Below are 15,188 nucleotides of genomic sequence, written 5' to 3' on the forward strand. Positions count from 1 at the left end.
CAGAATTTGGGCCAATTCACTGTTCTGCAACAGTGACTGTGAGGTCTAGGACAAGGTCAGAGGAAGGGAAGTGTGTCTGGGACTCCCTCCAGGCTGTCCCAGTCTGCAGCTAGTTTTAGTTCAGCCTAGGACAGTCGCAGCCACCCAACACTGCCAGGTCCTTCTCTGCCTGACAGCTCTGCAGCCGCTCTGCTCCAGCCTGTAGCGCTGCTCAGGGTTGTTCTGTCCCACGTGCAGGACTCTGTCCTTGGCATTGTTAGGGAACATGAGAAAGCCCAGAGGGAGAACAGTGAGCTAGGAGGGTCTTTTGGGCCCCGGGTCTTGCTATAGCCCAAAGGCTTGGTGGTCCCTCTGTGGAGACCTGCTTGCAAAAGTCAGAAGTATTTCTCAGCCAGGTGAACCTGTCTGCAGGCTTCAAGCACTGCCTGAGGGCATCCCTCCTTAAAGTCACCCCGCATCCACCAAAGAGAACTGAACCATATTTTTTTTGACTCAGGGTGGGGAGGAAGCTGGTTCATTTTCAAGTCAAGATGTTGATTTTTGGAGAGCAGAAGTCAGCAGTCCAGGCTGGGACACCCTGACCAGTGCGGGTGGCTGAACTGCTGGCTGGGAGAGGCCACACTCTCCTGGACCCTGCACCCAAAACCCACCCCTGTGACACACCACGTCACTTGACACGAGGCTGCAGAGATGAGGCAGAGGTATCTGCAGAAGCTCTCTGGGCACTTTGTACCTCGGTGGGCCCCTCTCTCCTGGGACCACCACTGCTCCTGAGGAGGCAGAGGGGCTGCAGGAACTGCTAGGCCACGTCCCAAGAGAAACAACATGATCCAGACAAGCCAACAGCTCCTCCCTTCACTTTTAATACAACCAGGAGCTCCCCTTGCACTTAAGCCACTTGTTTTCCAAAGGGAAGATTTCCAATGCTCTTCAGATAGTGGGACCAGCCACACAAGGTCTCCATGCAGAAGTCTGTATCCCGTGCTAGCCGCTTTAGGAGCAGGCACGTTCCGCCCAGTCCTGCCACCCCCAAGACAAAGAGCCCACGACTGATTATCTGCAAGTGCAAAAAGAAACCCCAGCATCATCGGAGGTGTGGTCCTGTGGCACCAAGCAAAGTCTTCCCATCTCCCACCCCCCACCCCCACAGCGGAGCAGTCCTGGTGTGCAGGATGCTTGTGGGGCTCACGGCATGGAGAGGATGGGCAACCAACCTTCTTCTGCCATTTCCAGCGCTGAAGAGCCTCGTGATAGCGAATTCTGGTGAAGGTCACCTGGGAGGGTTGCAGGAGCATGTCACCACCTCAAAGCCCAGGCAGGAGGAGCTCGTGGTGGCTCAGGCAGTGGGGACCAAGGTGCTGGCCTTACCATGGTGTACAGTGGGACGATGGTGGAAGGCATGAGGGTGTGAAGGAAGTTGTCTACGTGCTTCCGGAAAATGAACCACGTTGAATTCACGTGCTGGCGCATCTGTGACAGAGCAATCATCACCCCTCTGCAGGGCATCTTGGCAGAGCTCCCCTGTGTTTCGGTAGCTCTCCCCCTGCCTGCCCTGGGGGGTCACCGCAGGGAGCAGAGCCTCCCAGCCCCAGTGGCGTACCCAAGGGACTCTCAGACTGGTGAGAGCCCAGCCAGAGTCTCGTCAGAGACACTCCCCGCTGTGTGTGTCCCAACAGAGTGCTGCTATGTGCTTGGCCCAACCCAGAGAGGTTGGGGAGGCTCCATCTCTGGAGACATTCAAACCCCATCTGGACCCTGTCCTGTACAGCCTGCTCTGGGGAAGGGGCATGGGACTGGGGGATCTCCAGAGGTCCTGCCAACCCCGATCAGTCTATGGTTCTGTGTGCAGCTCGCCTACCTCTACGTAGTTGTACATAGCTAAATCTGAGATCGCGTGGTCATCCGGCACCCTCAGCCTGGAGAACTCAGGGAGGCAGGCACCTGGGAGAAGAAAGCATCAGCTCATGGGCAGCTCCCCAGCTGCCTTCTGATCCTCCTCTGCTTTCACTCCTCCTCAGCCACCTCACTCACCAAGGTCATTGTGGAACCGGTCCATCAATTCATCAAAGACCAGACAATCCTCAAAGCCCTGGGAGGAAAGTTAGCAGGTGAACAGGCAGAAGAAGCCATGGTGCTCACAAGAAGTGCTCTCACGGATGCACAGCTAGGGTAGCTGCTTGCACATGCGAGGTCCTGATGACCATGGCCAGGCCACCCTGCCAAGCATCTTGCAGAGAAACCCAGGGGTTTGCCTCTTCTGCAACCTGGGACTGCCCTGATGGACCCTCCTCCCACACAGTCCTCTGCCCCATGGGACGGTGACACCACCCCCCCATCCCTTCTCCTCCCTGGGTACAGCAAGTCCCAGTGAGCAACCAGGTGCCCAAGGGGAGTTCAGACCTGCCAAGGCTGAGGACATCAGAGTGTGAGATGGGCCAGCCCATGAACTCTAGGGAGCTACTCTCCCAAACCAGGCATTTTTGGGTGAGAAGAGCGGGGACCCAACTGACGCAGCCCATGAACTCACAGCGTTCATGCCCTGTCCGTAGAAGGGCACAACGGCATGTGCAGCATCTCCCATCAGCACGCACCGGGAAGCGATGTGGTAGGAGGAGCACTTCACAGAGATCATGGCCTGGGCTGGCAGCAGAAAGTAATCGTGCTTCAGCTGTTGCCTTCAAGCAGAACAACAGAAACATCACTTGTGGGATCAGGAAAGACAAGAAGAGCGAGTCATGCTCCATCCATGCTCAGAAAGCAAGGGCCACGGGCCCCGTCAGTGTTGGGATGCATAAAACAAGCCTTCTGGCCAGGATATTTGTACTGGGGAAAAAAGTGGAAGCCAGGCAACCTAGTTCATTAACTTCTCCCAAGGACCAAATATTTTGTTTGCAGGTTTCAAGCTCTTCACAGGATTGTAAGAGTATCAGCAACATCTCAGCTCTTTTACCATGGGCAGCAGTGGACGGTGGTCACTGTAGGAAGGGTACAACAGAGGAGTGTCCTTAAGAGACAAGTGACTGCCTAGGGCACCTCAGAGCCTTTGTATCGGCTAAAAAAAAGCCCGTAACAGGTAGCATTAGGAGGGCGGGCTGGAGCTCCCACCAGCTGGGGATCTCTCCTTTTTTTTTCTCCAGAAAAGTGAGGACAAGCTGACCACCAGGATGTGTGCTGGGAAGGCTGGTCCCATCCCCTCTTCCACCTGGACCCCAGGGATGCTGCAGCTTTACGTTGCTGCCCATGTGCCATTCGCCCCAGCAGCAAGGGAATCCTCCCAGGGAGCAGCACACCACTAGGAACTGCCTCCCCCTGTGCCTCTCAGCCCTGATATTTGTTTTAGCCACGCAATCAATGAGTGCCAGAATGTGCTCAGTCAGCATGGTGGTTGAAGGGGGGGTTTGCCAAGCACAGCTTTTCTTGGTTTGTCAGCTAAAATCTTGACATTTGCACAACTGAGCTGTCCTCAGCAGGACTACCTCAGTGCTCCCAGCCTCCCTGTGCAAGCCTCACCCTCACGCCAGCCCAGTCACTTTGCTTCCCCTCCTCTAATGTCAGAACCACACAGCTTATGAACAGCTACTCCATCGTTGAGCTCAGAACCCTTGGGGGGTTGGACTCCCCTTCCAACCCCTGCAACTCTGTAACCCTTAACAGAGAGATGAGAGCAGTGGGAGGTGACCTGCCCTTTCCTCCCTCAGCAGCAGAGCTGTGTCTCAGAGGAACAGGGAAGTGTGACTCTATCAGAAACTGCAGCAGGACGGGGCAGCATCCCACTGCTGAGCCTGCTATTCCAGCATGGAGGCCATGAGGACCTTGGTCTGCTGGTTCCCACCCCACCCCGTCCTTCAGACCTACACACAATGGGATCTGGTCCAATGGTATTCACAATGCCCCAGCTGGGTCTCCATCACCAGGCCCCCAAGTCTGGGTGGGGATGGTTCTCCTGGCTTCATGGCACCATGCTGGTGGGAAGGGGAGGTGGGAACACTTACTCTCCGATGAGGGGGATGGCATCTGGGAAGTAGGTCTGGAAAAAACCCAGCACTTGCTCGCCTGTCGTGAGCTTCTCAAATTCCTCAAAGGGCATGAAGAGCGTGCAGGTGAAGGATTTGTCCTGCCAGGGAGGAAGGTCAGAAAGAAGCCCAGCAGCAAAGAGAGCACCTGGAGCCTGTGCAGTGGCGTGGTGCCCACCCTGTCACCCAGCAATCACGGTGACCTGCCTGCACTGTGGGGACAAACGCTTGGCCACCCCCATATCCCAGAGTGGGCTTGCACGTGCTGGGGCCAGGATGTGGGGAGGCAGAAGAAGGCAGCATGTCATCTGCCTGGCACGCTGCCCTGGTACCCCTGTGTCTGCTTTGTAACATCCAGATGCAGAGAGCTGTTTCCCAGGGTGCTCAGGATCCCTCCTTGCACCTTAGCCCTCCCAGCCCCTGCCACGTGCCTGCCACCATAGCCAGGTCACCCCTGCAAGCTCCATCCCATGCCCCAAGGGACTGGGCCACGGGTTCTCACCATGTTGGGCAGTGCAATCATCATGAAGGTGTTCCTTGGCCAGATATGGAGGTAGTTTGGTTCCATGGCAAACTGAAAGACAAGCAAAATTGTCTTGCATCCATGCCGTGCTCCACTTCCTCAGCCCAGTTCCTCTCCACACCAGTTCCCAACCTTGGTAGCGTGAGAGGTGACCACAGGGCCCCTTTTTGGTATCCGATGCTTCAGGCTGACACAGAGCAAGGGCAAGAGGAAAAGGTAGGAAAGACAGGCAAAAAAATTGCTGGTTTGCAGTGGCTGATGTCCCCACATACCCCTTCCCCAGGACCTCTCAGAGCTAGAGTTAACCCCACTGCTCTGGGGCAGGGTCTCTAGGATTTTTGCATCCGGCTACCAAGACATTGGTCCCATTGCTGGAAGAGGAAGAGGTGCCTGCCTTCTTCTGGGAAAGTTGTAATCCCTTGGCAGAGCCCCAGGTAAGAACATATTCTCTCTGGAGCTGCAGTAGCAGAGCCACCATGAGAGGGGAGCAGGGTGTCTCCCTGGAAAGGATGGCAGCAGCCCCCAGAACAGGCTGACTTACATCTCCACCCTTAGCAGGAATGGTCAGCTCCATATAGCCATGAGGAATATACTCGTGGCTGTAGTTGAAGCGCGTTTGCCTCATGAACTGCTTTCTGACTGTTGAGAAGGCTCCATCACATCCCACGATGAGGTCATAGGTAACTTCCAAGGGCTGCTGGTCAGATCTGAAAGCAAGAGAATCCCTTGGACTGATCCTGCTGTGACTCTGGGCTAGCTCAGCACGACTGGTCGTAGCAGGTTCTGCCTTTTCAAAATCATAGAATCACAGAATCACAGACTGGTCTGGGTTGGAAGGGACCCCAAGGATCACAGAGCTCCAACCCCCCTGCCACAGGCAGGGACACCAACCTCCAGGCCTGGAGCTACACAGGGTTGCCCAGGGCCCCATCCAACCTGGCCTTGAACACCTCCAGGGATGGGCCTCTGGGCAGCCTGTTCCAGCCCCTCACCACTCTCTCTGTAAAAAACTTTCCCCGAATATTCAATTCAAACCTTCCTTCCTTTAGCTTCACTCCATCCCCCTTGTCCTGCCAGTCTCTGCCCTTTTGAAAAGCCGATTCCCCTCCTGTTTCTCTGCTCCCTTCAGGGACTGGAAGGCTGCAATGAGGTCCCCCTGCAGCCTTCTCTTCTCCAGGCTGAACAAGCCCAGCTCCCTCAGCCTCTCTCCATAGGGGAGGTGCTCCAGCCCTTTGATCATCTTTGTGGCCTGAACCTTCTCCAACAGTCTCACATCTTCCTTGTATTGGGGCTCCAGCTCTGGACACAGGACTCCAGCTGGGGCCTCCTGAAGGCAGAGCAGAGAGGGACAATCCCCCCCCTGTCCCTGCTGCCACCCCTCTCCTGATGGAAAATGCCGGGGTTGCCTCTGGCATTATTCATTCCTGAGGGTGAGGGAAGGTTGGCTTTCACTGGCTGGGAGGCTCAGAGTTAGGATAAGTAATTATCCTGTGGGTTATCAAGAGGTTATCAAAACGCAGCAGGCACCGCTGGGGTAACGCTGCTGTTTCAGAGAGCCTGCATCCTCAGCTGCACCAGGCAGTGGCGGGGGGGGGGGGTGTCACAACCAGAGCTTGACACAACAGTGAAACAAGGCTGTTAGCTGCCCTCCCTGAGGAGCAATCTATCCCTGAATATCAGCGCTACGGAGACGGGCCCGTTGACTCCCCACGCAGATCAGCAGGCACGGGCCTTTCCTGCTGCCAGGCCAACGGGGCTTACGGAGCCACTTCCATTGCTGGGGTTTTTTTCAGCCTCCCCATGAACTTTGCTTTGGCGTCTCTCCTTTCCAAGCCTTGCCCTCTCAGGAGCAAGGCAGTAGCTTCAAACCGCAGGTTTCTCAATTGTTTGAGGTTTTATGAATGATTAAGCAGAAAACAACCGAGCAGAGCGCTTGGCTCCCAGGCCTGAGCAGGGATTACCTTTTTATGGTTAACATCCCCGACTCTGCGTCACAGCCCAGGAGCTTGTGTCCAAAGTACAGTCTAGTGTTGGAGTACTTCTCAGCAGCTGTGAAAAGACAAAGACTTCAAAACGTGGAGGCTTGTACTGTGACCCTGAAAACATCTCCAAGGGATGCCCGAGTTACGGAGACATCCGCTGCCATGGCGTATGAGATTGCCAGCAGGCAGGTCACGCTGGGCCTGCGTATGGTCAACTCTGGTGGGAACCATTAGAAGCACAAGGAACCCCGCCAAGACTTGGTTCTTCCACACAAGGACATGAGTCATTGATATGAGTCAGTGACCTCTTGCCACCACTACTACTTCGCACTTCAGGATGGGACGCGGTACCTGTGGTCAAGGGGAAACTTGGGGGAGATTTGGCCCAGCCTAAGTACACACTTTTTGTTCCCATTTCTCTCCCTTCGTGCAATCAGGGGTTGTGGAAAATGCCCTGAAATGTGGCAAGGCTGAGGAGGTATCTCCTGCTTTGGCTGGTGAACTCCTGGGAGCAGACTCTGGAGCCTGGAGCCCAGGAGCTGAGGGGTGAAGGAGGGAGAGCTGTTCCCCAGGGGTTTCTGCACATGCAGAAAGGCCTCAGGGGGACTTGTTTGAATATCCTTTTGTGTCAGACAAGCAGCAGGGAGACAGCACAGATTTCCTTCTCAAAAACACAGCTAGTTAGCGCTTGCACCTTCAGGGAACCAGGTTATTCAGCACTCATGCTGCATAAAGAGAGCCCAGAGGCCAAAGTCTCCTGTGTGTAGGGCAAACCCTAAAATCCTCAGTGCAGGGGTATAGAAGAGTTTGCAAACAGAACTGGCAACCTACCGGTGAGCAGCTCTCTGTTTAAGTTTGCTCTGTCCACAGAGAGAATGTACTGCAAGGCAAACAAAGACGGGGTTCAGGGGGCACGGCTGAAGGATGTTCTGCATGGCCAGGTGAGAAACGTTGCCCTCGAAAAACAGCCCCACTGAACCCGGGGGGGGGGTCACGAAATCCCCTTTCCCACTCATGGCATCCTTTCTAAGGAGCACGAGCCCCGGGATGTCCATCGCTCAGAGCTACGAACGCCATCAAAGAGCAGTGAAGTGTCTCCAAGTGTCGGCACGAGACCAGTACCTGGTCCTTCTTCCCGTAGGGGATAGAGTACTTCTTCCCTGAAGGTGTGTGTATCCTCCTTGCCCGCATGGGAATGCCCTGGGACACGATCTGAAAGAGAATGGGACACTACCCAGCCAAAGCCAGGCTGCCCAAGGAGTGGGGCACGCGCTACCAAGTGCCACTGCCTGCTGTGCTCCAGGCAGATGGCATGCTCTCCACTCACACGTTTTTGCACGACTATCCTAGTTGGTGTGGGGGAAATAGAACTGACACAAAAAGCCCCAGAGCGCTGGACAGGGCAGGGTGAGGCAACCAAATTATATCCTGGTGCTGGGGTGCAACCTGTTGAAACCTGGGCTCCTTCTCCACAGGAGCCGGGGCCAGGAGATCCCACTGCTGCCCAATGCTGGATGCCAAACAGCCATGAGCTCCCCACAGCAGTGCTGCCGCTGGGCCAGGCATGCTGCGCAGAAGTCAGTGTGTGTGGATTTCAGGAGTCAGCTCAAAGCTCAAGGTTTTGTGGGAAAATACAAATCTGGGCACATCCCTGAGGAAACCAGCCCCTGCTGTACAAACACTGCTGGTACTCCAGTTCTTTCAGGAGACCACCTACTCCTGCTCCATTTGCTCTTACCCTTTGGGAGCAAGAAAAGCACAAGCAGGGAGGGAGACACTGGAAGGTGCTGACTGGGTGTTGGTCTCTCAGGAAAGGACCATCAGAGCCCACCTGCCTGGGGTTGGGTGCTGGGGGAAGTCTCCATTGGCATCTGCACCAGGAAGCAGTGGAGAGCCAGGCTGCAGGCATGGAGTGGGAGAGGTCTACCCCCACCCTCATGAGAGCAGAGCAGTGGCCCCTGCATGCTTGGGGAGCAGGAAAGAGCCCATCCCTCCCCAGCTGAAGTCAACAGCTTTTTAACCACAGAGACCCCACCACCAACGGAAGCTGCCGGGGTACCTGCTTTTCCATCCCCACTGCTTGGAGGGCTTGTCGTCCTCTGTGTGACAGGGCCAGGTTAATGCTCCTGCCACGGGCGAGGTTGGCCACTCGGATATCTGCATGGGAAGAGCGGGCGGTTATGGAGATGCTGACACCACAGTCCAGGGCGGGCAGCATCTCCCAGAATCCCTCCAGCCACAGTGGGCAGTCCAGTGGGGACTCCCCATCACCCCACTGTGTGCACAGAGGGCAGGTGTCAGGGGGCATGTTAGGCTGCTGATGAGGCAGCTGAGCACCTTCGAGGGCTGCTGCCTCCATGCGGCCTTGAGCCTGGAAGCCACAGCTGCAGCCAAGTGCTGTGAAGGGAGCATTGGATCCTGACAGCTCTGCAGGGCACCGGAGGGCTCGTTACCACTGAGAACTATTTCCCTTCTGAGCTGAGAAGTGAATGCCTGGCCGCTTCTGCTCAGGCCTGCAGACTAGGGCTTTCACCTTCTCCACCACTGTCCAGATGGAAGTGTCTCGCTGCTTGCCCATTCCTTGTGGGAAGGCCTCAGGCTTCCTAGGCTGTCCAGCCAGTGACTGTGGCAGAGCTGCATCCCTGCAGATCTCAGGGTAACATCCCAGTACAAGAAATGGTCCGAAAACTGAAGCAGAGCTGCAAGATCCCTCTGGTTCAGAAGGTGGGTCAGAGCAACCAGAGGCTTTCTGAACCAGCAAAACTTCACGACCAAGAAACCTCATCGAGAAGCCGTTGGTTCTTGCTCTGAGCCTGCGGCCCACTGGCATCATTTGGGGCTGTGCACCCCTGTTTCTGCAGCAGGGATCCAGAGCTGAGCTCAGGAGTTGGGTGAGATGCAGCCCAGAGCCATGCCACAGACCTGCCGGTCCCGACGTCTGCTTGAGTGGGAATAGTTACCACAGAGATTGAGGGGTCAGATAGGGCTTCTCCTTCCCCTTCTAGCTGAGTTTCACTTCCATGGTGCCATTCTTAGCTGCCACGTGACTTGTCCTCTCTGCCCAGGTTTTATTTGGCAGCAGATGCACACCAGATTCCTCTGCCTCTCAGCCAGCACCCTAGGCTCTAAATCATCTCTTCTCTGCTGCGGTGGCCTGCAAAGCTCCATCTGTCCTTCTGCCTCCCCTCCCCACCAGCACTCCTCACCACTCATGGCAGCAGTTATGATTAAGTTGATGCTGTTAACCCTGACAGAGATGCTGCAGCATTCACAACACCCACTGCTGCCAAACTTCTGACCCAGCCCGGCTCAACAGCACTCAACTCTTCATGCAGAGACCAGTTTCAAGGGAGAGAGGGTTTGAATTGGTACTTAGGCCAGGTTGGATGGGGCCCTGGGCAACCTTGTGTAGCTCCAGGCCTGGAGGTTGGTGGCCCTGCCTGTGATCCTTGGGGTCCCTTCCAACCCAGACCATTCTATGATTCTATGATTATGCCCATGGCACAAAGGAGGGCATCATTTTACTAGCTGAAGGGTGGGTTGCCTCCACAGAAGACAGAATATTTCACATAAATGTTCCCCCCACCCTCTACCCAGGGAAAGGGGAAAGCATCCCCGGAGTGTCACGCTTTCAGATCTCACTTTCTTGCTGCAGTTTCACTGAGTTCATGTAGTTTCCCTTTTGCTTCTTCAAGAGCTGTTACCGGCAACGGGACACACACACAGAGCAGCAATAATCAGGCTGAGCTTACCTTCTCTGGCTTCATAAACATCAACATGGAAACCTCGTCTAGCAAAGAAACAGGCATTTAGTGCACCCACCTACAAGAGAAGGATGAGGAGCTGTGGATGGAGCACTTCATGGGCAGCGGGATCGCCCCAAGGCGCAGCAAGGGAAAGCAGCAGCTGGGGGATGCAGCTCAGTGTTTACAGACCCTTGGATCAAGACCCTTAAAGAGGACCATCCTGGAGGGAAGTCCCCTGTATAATAATGCCAGGACTTTATAGCAAAATGTACAATGCTGGTGATACACAGCGTGGTTTCTCACCAAGTTAACTGTCTTTCTAGCAGCAGGGAATGCCCTGTATGGGAGCTATGATGGGAGCAGTGCTGGGAACACAGGGATGGATTAGTTGTTGCCCAGCACTCAAGGACTTTTCAGTTGTTCATATTTCCCTGCTAACAAGAAGGTAGGGGGCACCCAGGTAGCTGGGAGGAGACACGGTGGGACAGGTGACCCGAACTGGATGAAGAGGGTATCCCATGCCAATGACATCATGCTCAGCATAAAGGGGGATGGTGGGGAGAGAGGCACATAGCTCCAGGACACTCAGGTTTTGGAGACAGTCCAGCTCCAGGGCAGCTCTTTGCTGTACAGCCTGAGCTGTGCACTTCAGTGAGAAACAGCATCGCACATCACCAGCATTGTGTGTTTTGCTATTGTTATTGTTATTTCTCCCTCTGCGGTCCCAGCCAACTGTCCTCATCCCAACCAACGAGGTTCATCTTTGCTTTTTCTTTGCCCTTTTCCCCTCAGAGTGAGCGGCTGCGTGGGGCTCAGCTCCCAGCTGGGGACCAAACACCGACACCAAGTCCCATTGCTCATGTAACTGGGGGCTCCACCTCCCAAACCCCCTCCTCTGACATGGGGACTCTTGGCAGTAGGCTTTATTTGCACACACCACTTGAGGTGAGGGCCCACACCACAGACATGCAAGGATTCTCTGGGACTTTCCCTTGAAGGAAAGAGCTGTTCTCCTCCAAAAAAATCTGAGCCGCTCTAAATGAGCCTCCCAGCAGGAACACAACCCTAACACCCATCATCTGGAGGAGAAAGCATTTTAACCAAAACATTTCCCCCACACCCCAGCGATGCCTTCACAGCCCCAGCTCCCTGGTAAACGCATCCATGCAGCAGCCAAATCGTGTTTCCTACCAGACCACCACCGACAATAGCCACTCTCTTCCCCCGTGGATCCCCAGGCTCCATTGCTGGGGCAGCCCCTGGGGCGCAGGTTCTTCCTGCCGCGTCCTCACTCCCTGCCCCCTGCGCTCCCCTGGCCAGCGGGGAGGAGAAGGGGACAGACGTGGGCAGCTGAGTCACGTCTGGGTTCTTCTTCCCTGGTTCAGATTAAAGTTTAACTCGCAGCCCAGGGACTGTCAGTCAATCAGCTGGGTGGTGGAGCCAACCCCACCGAGCCAAAGGGGGAGAGGGGTGAATGTAGCGTTATCCATCCGGGACTGACTAAAATGCCTCTTTTGAAAATGACAAAGGAGTTCTGCAGCCATCAAGGATGTCCTAATGAAACCTGGCAGATGCTGGGCTTTTGCTGGTGCTTTGCTGGGCTGCGACCGCAGAGGCACAGTGGGATGATACAGAGAAACAACTCGTGTGGCCTCACAGACCCTCTCTGAGGGTGGAATGTCAGCCCTGCTGCTTGCCCTGGTGCCTCCTACGAGGACGTCTCCTACCCCAGGTTGCTGTGTGCGGCTGGGGCATCCTGGGTGGGATGCTGAGCAGAGGGCTCGTGTCTTCAGCAGCTTCCCGGGACTTGGGTGAGGCTGTGAGGAGACATCTCCATGTGTTTCACACTCCTGCCCATCCTCATCGTTGGGAGGAAGCACTCTCTTAGCCAATGCTGCTCTCTGCATGTTTTCTAAGGGAGGAGCCCACTGCAGCCTGGGCACAGCAATTAAACAGCAGGCAAGAGGATACACGTACGTGAGCATACAGCAGCTTATCCCTACGTGTATGATGTGCAGCCCAAAACAGCAGGTTTGTCTCAATGGAGCACCTCTCTTACAGCATTGGAAGAGGGAAGTTCTTTCCAGAGAGAGTGGTGAGGGGCTGGAACAGGCTGCCCAGAGAGGTGGTGGGTGTCCCGTCCCTGGGGCTGTTCAAGGCCAGGTTGAATGGGGCCCTGGGCAACCCTGTGTAGCTCCAGGCGTGGAGGTTGGTGTCCCTGCCTGTGGCAGGGGGTTGGAGCTCTGTGATCCTTGGGATCCCTTCCAACCCAGACCACTCTGTGGTTGTATGATTGTATGATTGTATGATTCTGTGAAAGGAACGAGATCAAATCTCCGTGCCAGCACAACACCCTTCTCCATGGTGTGTCCCAGCTCTTGGTGCCGAAGGGCCAGTGGCTCCAGAGGGAACAGAGAGCAAGCACCATGCCATGGTCCCAACCTTCAGCACCATGGGAGTCAAGAGGACCCACCAGCAGCCCCAGATCCCTGTTTTAATGGCACTGCTGGCCTTGGGGCGAGCAGGCAACCTAGCGGGGCTGGGCTAGCAGTGCTCCAGCCCTGGCACTGAATGAGTGTCCCCTGAAGACCTTCCCTTGGGTTTTTCCACTGGGCTCAGCAGTGAAATGATCCACACAGGATGACTCACTCACATAGAGTAAGAAAACAGATGGGGGTTGCACAGAGCAAGGCAAGATTTGCACAGTAAATAAATTATTTGTTAATTATTTTGAGAGCACAGACAGCATGCCATTAGCTTCCAGCAGTGACTGATTATTTGGAACTACCCCTCACAGCACCCGTTGCACACTTGGCTGGTAGGCTTTACAGGCTGCCCTCCCACCCTGCCTTACAAGCTCGATAGCGGCACTTTAAGGCACACCAAGTAATTCCTTGGCTCCCATGTCCTCTGGTTAACCGTTCCAAACAACCCTTAGGTCCCTGGGTCATCTTCATCAGACTCTCTCATGAATTGCACCTGGGCAAGACCAACAGAAAGATGTTCTCCACCTTAAAAAACAGGAGAAGGTGGGAAGATGTTGAGAAAGGGATGCTAATAAATAGTTGATCTGTATTAAACGCATCCAAAAGCATCGCTTGATTAATACTCTAAAGTGAACCTTCCAAGAAGTCCTAAATTAAAACAAAAAGAATAGGATAGCATGGGATCAGATTAAAGTCTGACCTCTGAAACATCGTGGGAAAAGTAAAGACAGGTGAAGTGTTTGATTTATGTTGCTGAAGGACAAGGCATGCCAGTGTCCAAAGAAGAACCTCGGGGTCTTATTTATTTATTTTTAAATCAAGTCTAATATATATGAAAGAAAGGTAGAGAAACAATGAAATCAACATACACAATTCCAGGCTTCTTAAATCACCTTCTAATAGCTCTTTTGAGAGGAAGACCATGGGTAGTTTTGTAAATATGAGGGTCTGGAGATGCTGACAGTCAGAGTGCTCCCAGGGCGCTGCGGGTGGGCATTGCACGCCAGCGTCCAACCCCGCTGACCGCAGAAGCACGTTCCTTTCTGTTCTGCTCCACTGAGAATTATTCATCCAATAATAGGGCAATTTATCCAATAAAGGGCAAAGAAATTGTCCAAAGCCAGCTCACACAGGTAGAGAAGAGCAGTGGTCTTTGGGAAAAGATGGCTCCTGCTCATCTGTAGTTCCCCCAAGTCGGCAGTTACTGTTGGACAAGTATGCCCATGAGAGAGTCAAACCAAAAACACTGAGGGAGGAACACTTCAAGCTGATGAAGTCTGGTGACAAAGCCCAGGTTAGTTTGTGTCATCCGCCAGGAGGGCAGCAGCCCTCTTTGTGAGGGGTGTTTCCTCAGGGGACTCTCAGACCTGGATCTGGGTCATACTCCTCTGCAAGGACTCAAGTAACACTGGTGGTAAGATTATTTCATGACCAGGGACTGCTGGCTGAGCCTACAAGACACTCTGAGGTGGGTTTTCTTGGTTCTGTGAAGAGAAGGCAATAAAAATGGTGCTTCCTTGTGGCAGGGCTGGGCTTGGGTGATGAGAGGGAGCAGCTGAACTAGCAGAAACAGGTGAGCAGACCACAGGTCCACAGTATGCTTGTTCTGAACACCTGCAGTCTTCCTCCTGCTCGTTTCTTGTGGTGAGGCAGTCGTAGAGACGTTAGGTTGTTGATCATCAGACAGACTGCATTGGAGTGGCTCCTGCTGAGAAGGGCCTGGGTGTCATGGTCGGTGAGAAACTTCCCATGAGCCAGCAGTGTGCTCTTGCAGCTCAGAAGGGCGATGGGATCCTGGGCTCCATCGGGAGAGGGGTGGCAAACAGGGACAGGGAGGGGACTGTCCCTCTCTGCTCTGCCCTTGGGAGGCCCCAGCTGGAGTCCTGTGTCCAGAGCTGGGGCCCCAGTACAAGAAAGATGTAGAACTGTTGGAGAGGGTTCAGAGGAGCCACGAAGGTGATCAGAGGGACAGAGCACCTTCCCTATAAAGAGAGGCTGAGGGAGCTGGGCTTGTTCAGCCTGCAGAAGAGAAGGCTGCGGGGGGGACCTCATTGCAGCCTTCCAGTCCCTGAAGGGAGCAGAGGAACAGGAGGGGAATCAGCTTTTTAAAAGGATAGAGAGTGGCAGGACAAGGGGGGTGGATTAAAGCTGAAGGAAGGAAGGTTTAAATTAGATATTAGGGGGAAGTTTTTTACAGAGAGAGTGGTGAGGGGCTGGAACAGGCTGCCCAGAGAGGGGGTGGGTGCCCCGTCCCTGGGGGTGTTCAAGGCCATGTTGGATGGGGCCCTGGGCAACCTTGTGTAGCTCCAGGCCTGGAGGTTGGTGTCCCTGCCTGTGGCAGGGGGTTGGAGCTCTGTGATCCTTGGGGTCCCTTCCAACCCAGGCCAGTCTATGATTCTATGAATACAGGCTGGCCTCAGCAGGGCTGTGCTCCGCTG

At 54.6% G+C, this 15,188-nt stretch overlaps 1 protein-coding gene across 1 annotated transcript; it reads right to left on the minus strand.

Annotated features, from left to right (window-relative positions):
- Nucleotides 1–852: 852 nt before the first annotated feature.
- KMO (kynurenine 3-monooxygenase) lies at nt 853–11,564 on the minus strand. The gene is made up of 15 exons (XM_084264788.1): nt 11,456–11,564; nt 10,271–10,340; nt 8,578–8,675; nt 7,641–7,730; nt 7,350–7,398; nt 6,498–6,585; nt 5,078–5,243; nt 4,516–4,587; nt 3,993–4,114; nt 2,528–2,675; nt 2,032–2,089; nt 1,859–1,941; nt 1,369–1,470; nt 1,215–1,274; nt 853–1,057 (listed from the first exon to the last, which is right to left on the minus strand). Exons 1-15 carry the CDS (start codon nt 11,507–11,509, stop codon nt 890–892), a joined length of 1,428 nt encoding a protein of 475 aa, XP_084120914.1. The 5' UTR covers nt 11,510–11,564; the 3' UTR covers nt 853–889.
- Nucleotides 11,565–15,188: the final 3,624 nt, after the last annotated feature.

The sequence above is a fragment of the Gallinula chloropus genome (genome assembly GCF_964237585.1).
Source record: "Gallinula chloropus genome assembly, chromosome: 5".
In the NCBI taxonomy this organism is placed as follows: Eukaryota; Metazoa; Chordata; class Aves; order Gruiformes; family Rallidae; genus Gallinula; species Gallinula chloropus.

Coding starts and splice junctions, on each gene's coding strand:
- KMO (XM_084264788.1), bottom strand. CDS start 11,509: ATGGAGCCTGGGGATCCACGGGGGAAGAGAGTGGCTATTGTCGGTGGT. Junction 2,676..3,992: donor GCCATCCCCCTCATCGGAGA/GTAAGTGTTCCC, acceptor TTCTGCTTGAAG/GCAACAGCTGAAGCACGATT. Junction 1,942..2,031: donor CCGGTTCCACAATGACCTTG/GTGAGTGAGGTG, acceptor TTCTTCTCCCAG/GTGCCTGCCTCCCTGAGTTC.